We start from the raw sequence: 12,314 nt of genomic DNA on the forward strand, positions 1-12,314 counted from the left end.
AGGCTGCAGTCCATGGGGTCGCACAGAGTCGGACATGACTGAAGCAACTTAGCACCAGCAGCAGCAGTAGGCAGGATATTAGAGGGAAATAGTGAAAAGGGAAGAAAGTCAGCACTTAGCAAACAGGGATTCAGATCCTAGTCTTAGTCTGGAGCATCTGTTATTGAGGAAACAATAGTTCAGTTGTCTAAACAACTGGTGCAGGTGAAGGTGCTTTTCTTCTCTGGTGAAGGTGCTTTTCAGACTTTAAGGGCTAAAACAGACCTTGGTTATTATTATTGTTATATTACATCCCGAATACTTCAGGTAATTGGGAAAGATCCTGATGCTGGAAAAGATGGAAGGCAAAAGGAGAAGAGGGTGGCAGAGGATGAGATGGTTAGATAGCATCACTGACTCAATGGATATGAATTTGAGCAACAGATGGTTAGATGACATCACTGTCTCAATGCATATGAATTTGAGCAAACTCCAGAAGATAGTGAAGGACAAGGAAGCCTGGTGTGCTGCAATCCACGGGGTCGCAGAGTCAGTCAGAGTCGGATACAATTTAGCGACTGAACAACACTTCAGGGCCTTCCGTGGAATTCCTCCTTCCTCTTCTACCCTGTTTCTTTAATCCAGGCACCAAAACCTGCCTTTCAGTTCAGTTCAGTCGCTCAATCGTGTCCGACTTTTTGCGACCCCATGAATCGCAGCACGCCAGGCCTCCCTGTCCATCACCAACTCCCAGAGTTCACTCAAACTCAGTCAATCGAGTCAGTAATGCCATCCAGCCATCTCATTCTCTGTCGTCCCCTTCTCCTCCTGCTCCCAGTCTCTTTGCCAGTAGCCAGTTTCAGGCCATAGCAACAGCGGGAACCTGAGTTCTAATTGTCTTTGCCATCTAACTGCATTACCCAGACCCTAGTGTCTTCCCTGGTATTATTAAAGGTAAACACAGATAAGGGAGGCTGTGTGTGTGTGAGAGAGAGAGAGAAAAAGATCGAAGGCTCTGTAAACTGCAAGGCACAATACTCATTAGGTAGCTAGAGCTGAGATGATTAAATCCAAAATTCGAGCCGCCCCGCCCGGTGCCCCCCAAGCGGCTCCCACCCGGGACTCAGCCAGTCCCAAGGATGCTGCAGCCAGAGATTACTGGCTGGACTCCCTGCGGCCTACGCGCGTGGGAGGCATGCCAGCGCGAGTTACCGGATTGGGTAACTCCGCACGGGGCGGGGCCTCTGGGAGGCGGGGCTTCCGGCCACCCCCGCCGCTGTTGCCAGGGGTGACAGCCGCAGGGAGGCGGAAGGAGCCGAGAACCAGCCAGAGCTGCGTAGGTGAGCGGGAGCCTTGGCGGCCATGGCGGTCTCGGAGCCTGGGTACCGGAGCTGGTCCTTGTGGCCCGAGGTGCCATCCGCCACCTTCTTCACCGCGCTGCTCTCGCTGCTGGTATCCGGGCCCCGTCTATTCCTGCTGCAGCAGCCCCTGGCGCCCTCGGGTCTCTCGCTGCGGTCCGAGGCCCTGCGCAACTGGCAAGGTGAGCAGGGCGGGGCCGGGTCCCGGGTGCCAGTCCTTTTTCCTCCGACCTCGCCAGGCCCTGGGCTCCGGCCTCCCAGCACCCACGCCACCCCATCTCCGTCCGCATCATTCTCCCCACCTGGAGGACCAGCCCCATATTCCACGTCTTTGTGCAGAGCCCCATCTTGATCATCCCTTGTAACCCTTCCCTACCCAGATTTGTTCCCGTCCCTGTCGTCATCGTACTGGTCAGGGCTCTCATATCCATTTGTAGCAATTAGGTTTCATTCACCCCTGCTTGCTCGCCGAGGAGGATTTTTCTCTCCCTTGTCACATTCACACCTACGTCTGCTTTAGGGCCCAACCCCCCACTGGAAAAAAAAATTTTTTTTTTCCCATCTTCCCAAGACACTTGAGCTGTATCTGTGGCCACCTCTGTAAGCATCCTGGCCTCCTGGGGTTTAGAATTTCTTCTGCATCTTCGTTTTATCTTAATCCTGAATCCGATTCCCAGCTTATAGCGGGAGCCGGGTGTCTTGTACCTTTGGGAGAGGTGTTGGTTTTCTTGGGGAGATGGAGATATTTTGCAGACCAATTAATTATAAATATCTGTTCATAAAAGATGTTCTTAGTCTCCTGTTTCTTCCCCATTCTTTTCTGGGGAGAAAAATGGGAGATTTGTATAACTTTTGTTGTTTTGCAAAGCACTTTCACATGCATTAACCTCTTTTAATTCTCATGGGGATCTCATGACGTATTATTACTGTAGGCATTATTGCCCATGGGCTTTATTGTTGTCCATTCTTTAAATGAAACTGAGGCTTAATGCGAAGACTCACAGAGCTTTTGAGTCATACAGTTGACACAGGAACCCAGATTGTTCTTTGCATCTTGTGACGTTTTTGAACTGGAACCTTGGGCTTTCTAATCCCCAAATTATATAGAATTGCTTCTAGAATCTTCACATGTACCCTTGGGATTTCAGTGTTGGAAGTACTCAACAATAATGACGATACTCTTCAGATAACGAAGCCTTACAGAGATGGCCTGACTGAGGTATATGGTTCTTAGCCTGCCTCCCTGCTCAAATCTAAAAGTGGTCCCCCTCACCCTCACCCTGGATACACACAGCACGTCTGTCTTCAGAGACAGATGCAAAATGCCAGCCTAAACTGAGCTCCCTTTTTTTTTTCCCTTTACTTTGCGGCTTCTCTTGAGTGTGGGATTCATGGACAATGTGAGTATTAGACACGTAAGAGACCTTTGAGGGCCTCGAGTGTATCCATTTTATTTTACAGTAAGAACACTGAAGCCGACAGGGCCCTGTGTCTGGGCTGAACTCAGCCAGTCTAGGCGTGACAGAGCCAAGATTGCTTTAGACTTCCAAATCCAATGTTACTGCCACTTCACTGATCACCCCCCTCCTTCAGTTTAGTGTTTTGGCCTGCAGGGATATAAAAATACAGAAGCAAGGACTGCTTTTAGAAAAACAAAAGATTCTTTACTGTCTTATTGCATATTGAGCATCACTCTACCTCTAAGACTGGATAAGCACTTGCAAGAAAGACTTCTGAGTTCTGTATCTACATTCTTAGTGATAGTTTTCTCATCTTTACAGGTGCACAATAATTCATGGTCCCTTTTTTCTTCCTCTGAACAGCCACTATGGAAGGAGAGGTCAGGATTACAGCCGAGGAGACGGGCACAAAGAGTGTTAAGTGACACCCACTCAATCCACCTGAAGCTGTTACAATTAATTAACCCTCAAACTGCCCGGTGAGATAGGTCAGTATTAAAGCCTCAAAGAGGATTATAAAGGACATTACAAATTATAAAAGACCATCCCATGCTAAAAAGTGTTATTTTTTTTCCCCCACGTGGAAGCCAGTCACAGATAAGACTTGCTCCAGGTCTGGGAAAGAGCAAAGATTAGACATCCCCGCCTCTACTTTGAGTCCTGGGTCCTTCGCTGTTGCTCCCCTCTGCTTATCCCACTGGCTCCGGGCTGATTTTCCCTGGCAACGAGAGCCAGCTACTCCCTGTTTTCCTAGGTGGGTTGTAACCTGGCTTTTCCCTTCTGGGAGCAAGCCACCATCGGGCCTCTAACTCGGTTCCCTCTGCAGTTTACAGGCTGGTGACCTACATCTTTGTCTACGAGAATCCCGTCTCCTTGCTCTGCGGTGCCATCGTCATCTGGCGCTTTGCTGGCAATTTTGAGAGAACCGTGGGCACCGTCCGCCACTGCTTCTTCACCGTGGTCTTCACCATCATCTGCGCCATCATCTTCCTGTCGTTTGAAGCTGTGTCATCGCTGTCAAAGCTCGGGGAGGTGGAGGACGCCCGCGGTTTCACCCCCGTGGCTTTCGCCATGCTGGGAGTCAACTGCGTCCGCTCTCGGATGAGGCGGGCCCTGGTGTTCGGCGTGGTGGTGCCCTCGCTGCTGGTGCCATGGCTCCTGCTCTGTGCCTCCTGGCTCATTCCCCAGACCTCTTTCCTCAGTAACGTCTGTGGCCTGGGAATCGGGCTAGCATGTATCCTTCCTAGAGGGCTGTTGTAGTAATACTGACACGCCAAAGGGTGAACCACACTGTAGGTCCTGGGGGTCGGAGCAGGGGGGTTCAGGCAGGTAGAGCTCACACTTAGGTATTCTGTGTGCTAGCTTCAGGTTTGGAACCACGTGGCCTCAGGCAGGTCACTTCCTTTCTTTATGCCAGAGTTTTGTTTTCTGGAAGAGATCCCCCTAGCTCTTTCCATACAATGGCTCAGCACTGCCAGTTAATAAAATACTTGATTTGGTTTTTTCCAAGGTGTAAGCCCAGTTGACTAATTTTTTTTTACTGGAGGATCCTGAAATAACCATGAGCTAGAGATGTTCCGTGAAAGGTATTCCCGGGAAACAGGTTTCTTTGTTTTTGTTTCGCTTAGTCTTTTTCTCAGAAGAAGAAGAAAAGAATATTTTTAAGGTAGGCTTTGACCATATGAGTGGTTAAAAACTTAGAATAAGCCTTATATTCCTTGCATAAATATTCTGGCAATTAGGCTGACTCTTTTTGGCCATCTCGGCAGTGACGGGCTGATGCAGGTCAGACGACCAGGGTGCCCTCACCTCTCTGGGAGCTGGTGACAGTGTGGGGGGCGGGCTGCCACAGAGGCCCACGGGAAGCTCACTTGATCACATTGAGGCAAGGCTCCTTTGACCAGGGACAAAGGACAAGATGTCAGACCTCCCAGAGGGTATTAGACTAGCCGCCTGCTTCATCCCACTTAAAGAGACAGAGGCACATGCTGGCTTCTGACGGTCATTACAGGGGCTCAAGAGGCCCAGGGGAGAGGATGGGTAAGGTGTCAGCACTTGCCTGCCTATCGTTGCTGCCTTGTGTTCCCTCCGAGGAACGGAGGCTAGAAACTCCAACTCTTGGTTTCCCCTGAGCTGGAAACTGCAGTCCAGAGATGATGGTGGAATAAGCCCAGGCCTGCGTGGGGCCAGCGTGGCTCCTGGGTCCTGGGGGCAGTGTGCAGCCCCCTCCCTTCAGCTCTCTCCACTTCTCCTTAATACACCAACCCCAGACGGCCTCACCTACTGCTTCTCCTTTGACGTCCCAGAGCAAGTCGCCGTGAAGCTCGACCAGAAGTTCCCCTTCAGCCTGATGAGGAGGATTTCCATGTTCAAGTACATCTCCGGCTCTTCAGCTGAAAGGAGGGCAGCGCAAAGCCGGAAGTAAGTTACAGAAGGCCGTGCTTGCTTTATTCCTGAAGCAGCTGCAGGGCCTATAAAGGCGCAGTCCCCAGCCTTTTTGGCACCAGGGACCAGTTTCATGGAGGACAGTTTTTCCATGAACCAGGAGTGGGATTGGGGGTGGGGGGGAATGGTGGTTTCAGGGTATTTCAAGCGATTACATTTTTTGTGCACTTTTATTTCTGCTCTCAGATGCACCTCAGATCATCAGATCCCAGAGGTTGGGGACCCCTGCTATAGAGGGTGCGACTGATTTTCGGTGTCCTGGGGAATAGGGAAGAGGGTGTGGGTCGCCCAGGCCTACCCAGCAAAAGCTGTCCACAGATTTCTCCCCAGCATCCTGGATTCTGCCCAGCTGCTTCCAGAGTGGGGTCCAAGCAGGAAGGGCATTCAATGGGAGGCATTCGAAGCCGTTGCACATAATCCCGAGGGACTTGCGGCCCCATCAGTGGCATCACCAGCCCTCAGCACTGACAAGCACTCTGTGGGGCTGGGATTGGGCTCCGGCAGGTGACGCTGGCAAGAAGCACGATCCACCTGACTGACTGGGAGGCTTAGGAGGTGGCATGGCCTGAACCTCAGGGTGTTCTTGGCCACGTGGCGGGAGAAGGCAAAGTTTATTTACTGTTTTCCAGTCCAGGTGCGTTAACTCTCAATGGAGTGCTCACATAGCCTCACTCCCTCCTGTCAGAGAGGAGGCCCAAAGAGGACAAACGTCTTTCTCCAGGTAACACAGAGTCAGAAGCGCCCAGTCGAGAGCCAGGGGCTCCTGCTTCCAGGTCCTGCTCACTTCCTGTCCCTCCTGCACACACGCTGCCAGCCTCGGATGGCCTTCACTGGTTTTTGTCGATGCTGAGAGTTCACGATGGAGGAGGTTTCCCTCCCAGAGAAGGGGTTCACCGCAAAGTCAAAGTGCTTTGTCCATGGCCCGTTTCTGCCTTGGGCCAGCTATGGAGTCCATCTTGTCCCCAACACTGGCCTGGAGGCAGGATCTTGGTTGAATCAGAAGCTGTTGCTTATAGTTTATTTTAGGAGGCGGACTCTCAGCCTTCAGTGGCTCAGAGCCCTCTGACCATTTTCTTTTCTTTTCTCTTTTTTTTGGCCATGCTGTGTGGCTTGTCGGATCTTAACCCCCCTCCCCCAACCAAGGATCAAACTCGGGGCCCCCTCAGTGAGAGTGCCAAGTCCTAACCACTGGACCTTGCTGGGGAAGTCCCAGCTCTGACCATTTCTTAAAGGCAGGGGCGGGTAGTGAGAAAAATAGAAACGCACATTCACTCATTTTATTTCAGGCAAGTAATTCCTGGAGTCTCAGTGGGTGGGAGGTGTTGACATTTAGAATTAGCTGTATTTTAGCTTTTTGGAAGGCCCCTGATGCTGGGAAAGATCGAGGGCAGGAGGAAAAGGAGACAACAGATCATAAGATGGTTGGATGGTGTTCCCGACTCAATGGACATGAGTTTGAGCAAGCTCTGGGAGGTGGTGAAGGACAGGGAGGCCTGGTGTGCTGCAGTGCACGGGGTCGCAAAGAGTCAGACATGACTGAGTGAGTGAACAGCAACAACGGGTGGGAGGTGTTTACATTTAGAATTAGCTGTATTGTATAGCTTTTTGGTTCTTAATTGCTGTTCTCACAGAATGTAGAGAGAACTTAGTTCTAAGCTCAGTTCAGAGAGAACTTAGGGTCCTCATTTGCAAACTCCTCAGCCGCGCTCTGTGAAGGAAGCCCCTCTAAAACAGCTGACCATGTTGACCCCTGGCGGCTGGGGCCTCACTCTACAAGGCAGCCCCCAGTGAGGACGGTCTTGCACGCTGGATCACACTCACTTCTCTGTAACTGTGACACCCGTGGTGCCCAGTGATCCTGCTTCCCCATAACGTGCAGACCTGGCTGGGGATATGGTGACCCACATGGCATAGTGTCCCACCCCATATCATCCTGGCCTGTTGCAGGCACCCAGAACAGAACATGATGTTTCTGATCACGCAACAACAGGACACAGGCAACGTTGATGCACATGTTGGTTTTTGCATCAGTCCTGGCAGCCTGGATAGCTTTGTTTCCCTTGGAGGCTCTTATCAAGCTTCTTATAGGCCAGAGCCTCTGCATTTTTAAAATTCCGAAAGTGCTGCTAAGTGTCATGTGTCTGTACTTCAGTTGATTTATAAGCCTAGGTTTGGACTGAAATGTATCAAAGTTTAATTGTTACCTAACACAGGTAATGGCACCCCACTGCAGTACTCTTGCCTGAAAAATCCCATGAATGGAGGAGCCTGGTAGGCTGCAGTCCATGGGGTCGCTAAGAGTCAGACACGACTGAGCGGCTTCACTTTCACTTTTCACTTTCATGCGTTGGAGAAGGAAATGGCAACCCACTCCAGTGTTCTTGCCTGGAGAATCCCAGGGACGGGGGAGCCTGGTGGGCTGCTGTCTATGGGGTCGCACAGGGTCAGACACGACTGAAGCGGCTTAGCGGTGGCAGCAGCAGCAACACAGGTGTCAGTGGTGTTGACATTCGTTCTTCGTATTGAGAAATCTCCACAAAAGTTCACAGGCTAAATCCCTTAGAATGTGTCCTCCTTTGTAGTCCCAGCCACCTGTCTCCCCGCACCTGTCATGTCCGTTCCCTGCCTGCCGGGACTTTGAGCTATAAGCCTTCTTTCCTGCCGTCACTGGGGGACCATCTGCCAGTAGACGAGGCCTGGGCCCGAGCCCTGTGTTACCGTGTTGGAGCCCTGCCCTCCGACCTCCCACAGAAGTGGACCTGTTCTCTTTGGTTGAATCGCTAGGCCAGCCGTGGAAGACGCTTAACTACCGTGATCCCATCCCAAACTCCATCCAACTTGCAGACTGCCCTTATACCTCAAGGGGTCTCAGGCATGGGCCCGATCGCCCCTCTTCCTGCTGGCTTACTGCAGGGCCGTGAGTGGTCCCTGCCCGCTCTGGGCATCTGTTTTCTGTTCAGTTAATATGACCTTTCTCCCCATGTGGCACTTTGACAGCTGGTTACAGGAAATGCCCGTCCACAGCATGTTGTAATAGAAGGCAGTGCAGCGAGTCCAAGCCTTTCTCCTGTGGATCAACAGTTCGGGGTGCTGTGTTCCTGGCATGACTAGCTCAGCGCCCGTCTTCTCTCTTGTTCCTTTCCAGGCCGAACCCTGTGCCCGGCTCCTACCCCACACAGAGCGGCCACCCTCACCTGACCCCAAACCACCCTGCCGCCCAGATGCAGCACGCCAGTAGCCAGAAACTGGCGGCCTGGCCATCGTGCGCTCCTGGGCATATGCCCAGCCTGCCGCCGTACCAGCCTGCCTCCGGCTTGTGCTACGTGCAGAATCATTTTGGCACAATCCCCAACTCCTCGGGTGTCTACCCAGCTTCCGCGGGTGCCTCCCTGGGAGTCCAGCCCCCCGCCCCCCTCAACTGCCCCGGCACCGTGTATTCCGGGGCCCTGGCCACTCCAGCAGCCACAGGCTCCAAGGAGTGCTCAAGGGTCCTGATGTCCTGAGAAAGTTGCCAGGGATACGATCTCCCCTCCTGGCCTTCTCAAAAAGGGCCTCTCTGAGCTGAGATTTTCTTGACACGAAGTTATTTATTGGACACCTCTATGTGCCATGCTCTGTGTTGAGTATTTTGATATGTGTCCCTGTTCATCTCCTTTATCCTCGTGACAGCTTCTTGAAGTACAGTGGTCCCCACTTCCCAGATGCAGAAAGCAGGGCGCACGGTCAGGACACGTGGCTCTCGTGGCACAGCTAGGGCGCTTGGCTTCAGGCCCAGGCCCCTCCCACCCACTTCCCTGCCCCGAAGAAACCTAGGGGAAGGGGGGTCGGCTCATCCCAGCTCTCTGTTCCTTCCTGGCCTTGTGTGTAGTGCTCTTGGTTACCCAGTGTCCATGTGTCCGTGCGTGCCCTTCGGGGGCTCCCTGTTGGTGTGCTCGCCAGTCCCCAGGCCTGTGCAGTGTTCCTCCCCTGCAGTGACACCCCTACCACCCAGACTTCTGCCCCAGGGGTGGTGAGACGGACCTGCGTGTGCCCCAGCAGTATGCTGACGGGTCCGTTGCGTTGGTTATGTTTGTATAAAGAAACTGCCTCCAACCTGCCCCTGGCGTGCTGTGTCTTTATGATCGGGGAATACAGAGGGCAGCAAAGGGAACCACAGCCAGGTCCAGTCGGGCAGACGACGCCCCAGCGGGGATGTGAAATGGGGCGGGAGATAACAAGGCTCCCTGGAGAGCTGAAAGGGCAAACAGGTTTGGCGACCCTGAAATGGGTGGACAGCAGGGAGCCACTGGGGTGGTCCCTGCACTCTAGGCTGGGTCACCGTGAGAAGGGCTGTCTGGCGGGACCTTACACGGAGGAGAGACACGGGTACTGGCGGCGTTGCTGTTGGAAGCAAGAGGTGGGGAGGAGAGCTCTGGCCTCCCTGCCTGTCTCCTGATCTCCGAGCAGGAGATCCTGTGGGCTAAGTTAACCAGGAAGCTGTTGGCAAGTGAACCCAAACCACATGGTGTGCAGGGATCAGCTCCCCACCCCCCCACCCCTCGAGGCAGGGCAGGACAGGACATGAAGGTGACTGAGCCAACGGGCACCTGATCAGGCCCGGGGGAGCTCACAGCTTGTGATCAGCTGTCAGCTGGACTCCTTCAGGTGGGCTCCCGTTGAGGAAACGCCTGGTGCAGGTCCGGACAAACACCGTGACTCGTGGCCTTTGTGTATTCCCGGAGCTTGGGCTGGCTTTTTGGAGAGGCCTGGGAATTAGAGATGGATAAGACACACCCACAGATCTGTAGCAGTGGTCAGGGCGGTGAATGGCCTGCACTGGCCGAGGAAGGGGGACGAAGCCTAGAGGGTGGCTCCCGAGTGGGACTGTGAACAGGATTCACCACCCAAGGAGTCCAGACTGCGGCTGAGACTTGGCTGCAGTCCCAAGAGCCTGGCATGTCCCACCACGCCGGCACCTTTCCCGTAGGGTCATTCGGTGAGGGCAGGCTGCTGTGTGTCCCCTGGTCATCGTCCCTCCACTGCAGACTCCAGTCCCAGGCCTGTGCCCAGAAGCAGGGGAGGAGGCCACCTACCTTTCAGCGTGCTACCATCACCTCCTTCGTATCTGGCCCTCCCGGTTGGATCAGCCAGAGCTGTGGAGGCCGGCGGCCTGCCTCGTGGATGGCCAGGCTCAAGGACCCTCATGCGACCCCGAGTAGCAGGGCTGTGAGGGTCATCTGAGATCACTCTGTCCCATCGTCTCCTCTGCCACTGGTTTCCTTGACCAGCTTTCCGGGAGGCGGGGTGGGTCTGGCAGAGCAGCCGACAGCAGCCCGTGCTCTGCCGCGACCGCTGCTCTGCAATTGGCTCTTTGCCTGTTCCCCTGGGCTTTGCTTGGGCCGCAGCAAGCAGCCTGGACCAGAGTGCGGGCACTTGTAGAGGGGATCCCAAAGCCCTCCCCCACTTGCCTGTTGAATCATCCATGCGCACCCGCTTCCGTGCATGTGTGCCAAGCTTGGGCTGGGCCTAAAGACAAGACAGAGGTGAGCTCCACGAGGGCGGAAAACCCCCAGCGCGGGGCTGACACAGTGAAGATCTGTTGACCAAGTAAATGGACTGGGATGCCCTACTCCTGGGGATCTCAATCTGGGAGTGGGGGAGAGTAGAAAATTGAAAAATTGTAATTCAGTGATGCTGTTCAGGCATCAGAAGAGGCCCCCAGACCAGCCTGGAGATCTGGGGGTCAGTCGGATACCGACCACACATCCTTCCACGGGGGTGGGGTAGCTCTGGAAGGAGGGAAAGGGGAAAGCCCTAACTAGGTCCTCTGGCTATTGTTAGGCGCATGAAGAACACAGACCACCAGGCAAAGGGAAGGCCATTGTTCCCCCGCATGATAGAAACCACTCTCCTGTCCCCAGGCCAGGACGGGCCCACTGATAGCCAGAGAAGCATCCAGACGTCCTCCAATTCCCCCTCTTCATCAGCAGGGGGCAGGAGAGAAGCAGCCCCTTGGCCACCTCTGAAATCTCCCTGGGGCTGGTGCTGGGACTACAGGAGGAAGGGTGTGCATCAGTCCTTGGAGGAGCCCCCTTTGGGGTGGGACTGGGGATCCAGCTCTGTGCATAAATGTGACCGAAGATAAGGTCTGGAAGAGAGGCATGGACGCCCAGCTCTGAGAGGCCCGGCTCCTTCAGATGTCTGCTGGTTCATTCCTTCATTTAACAAGCGCTTTGCAGGCAACTGGTGGCTCAGACGGTAAAAGCGTCCGTCTGCAATGCAGGAGACCCGGGTTTGATCCCTGGGTTGGGAAGATCCCCTGGAGAAGGAAATGGCAGCCCACTCCAGTATTCTTGCCTGGAAAATCCCATGGACAGCGGAGCCTGGTAGGCTACCGTCCGTGGGGTTGCAAAGAGCTGGACATGACTGAGCGATTTCACTTCACTTCACTTGTGGGCAACTAGAGCTCCAGGCCTGTGTTTGGCTCTGGGGACACGAAGAAGGAAAAGGATGAGCCCAGGCTTCACTGTGCTCAGTCTGTTGCAGGAGACGTGCTCTGTGGCATGGGAGAAGAGCCAGGTACAGAGGTGAGGCGTGCCCACCTGGCCGGGACAGGGTGAGGCGGGGGAGGGCAGTGGAGGGGAGTTAACCAGGCAGGACGCAGGGCAACAGTGTGAGCAGAGACAGGAAGGGAGGTGGGCAGGGCAGAGGCTGTGTGCAGCTAGGAAAGAGCTGGAAGTGGTGGGTGCCCATCCTGAGGCCCTGGCTGAGGGGTGGGACAGACAGAAATGGAGCCTAGAAGGCAAAGTGACTTCCTGGGTCACAGCAAGTGAGTGGCCAAGCGTGTGCACACAGCTCTCCCACCTGGAGTCCAGTGTTCTCGCCCTGCCGGAAGGCGTCTGCCCGCCCGCAGGTGGCAGGGTGGGGGAGGGCCCAGGATTGGGTTGGAAAGTCCTGTAGGATGAGGTTCCCCCAAGTGAGGAACGAGGGGACGGAGGAGGATGGAGTTGGCTCCTGAGACCTGCAGGGGCCCCTCCCTGGGCCTGCATCCCAGGGTGCCCTCAGGGCTCTACTCAGAGCCTCTCTGCCTGGA

The 12,314-nt window shown here is 54.3% G+C and overlaps 1 protein-coding gene across 6 annotated transcripts; it reads left to right on the forward strand.

Moving 5' to 3' along the window:
* Positions 1-1,227: 1,227 nt before the first annotated feature.
* On the forward strand, positions 1,228-9,339 carry RHBDD2 (rhomboid domain containing 2). 6 transcript variants are annotated; one of them, XM_061401965.1, is made up of 6 exons: positions 1,431-1,519; positions 3,161-3,285; positions 3,389-3,551; positions 3,624-4,031; positions 5,068-5,218; positions 8,388-9,339. In XM_061401965.1, exons 4-6 carry the CDS (start codon positions 3,869-3,871, stop codon positions 8,743-8,745), a joined length of 672 nt encoding a protein of 223 aa, XP_061257949.1. In that variant the 5' UTR covers positions 1,431-1,519; positions 3,161-3,285; positions 3,389-3,551; positions 3,624-3,868; the 3' UTR covers positions 8,746-9,339. The 6 variants fall into 6 exon arrangements, with proteins under 6 accessions (XP_061257947.1, XP_061257949.1, XP_061257952.1 ...); XM_061401968.1 differs by lacking the exon at positions 1,431-1,519 and adding an exon at positions 1,541-2,737 and having other exon boundaries at positions 3,385-3,551; XM_061401964.1 differs by lacking the exon at positions 1,431-1,519 and adding an exon at positions 1,541-2,737.
* The last annotated feature ends 2,975 nt before the right edge of the window (positions 9,340-12,314 follow it).

This window comes from Bos javanicus, chromosome 25 (assembly GCF_032452875.1).
Source record: "Bos javanicus breed banteng chromosome 25, ARS-OSU_banteng_1.0, whole genome shotgun sequence".
NCBI lineage: Eukaryota > Metazoa > Chordata > Mammalia > Artiodactyla > Bovidae > Bos > Bos javanicus.

Excerpts from the sequence above, each read along its gene's own strand:
- RHBDD2 (XM_061401963.1), top strand. The coding sequence starts at position 1,342 with ATGGCGGTCTCGGAGCCTGGGTACCGGAGCTGGTCCTTGTGGCCCGAG. Across the intron at positions 4,032-5,067 it reads CCTGGGAATCGGGCTAGCAT|ACGGCCTCACCTACTGCTTC; the intron begins GTATCCTTCCTA and ends CACCAACCCCAG. Across the intron at positions 5,219-8,387 it reads AGGGCAGCGCAAAGCCGGAA|GCCGAACCCTGTGCCCGGCT; the intron begins GTAAGTTACAGA and ends GTTCCTTTCCAG.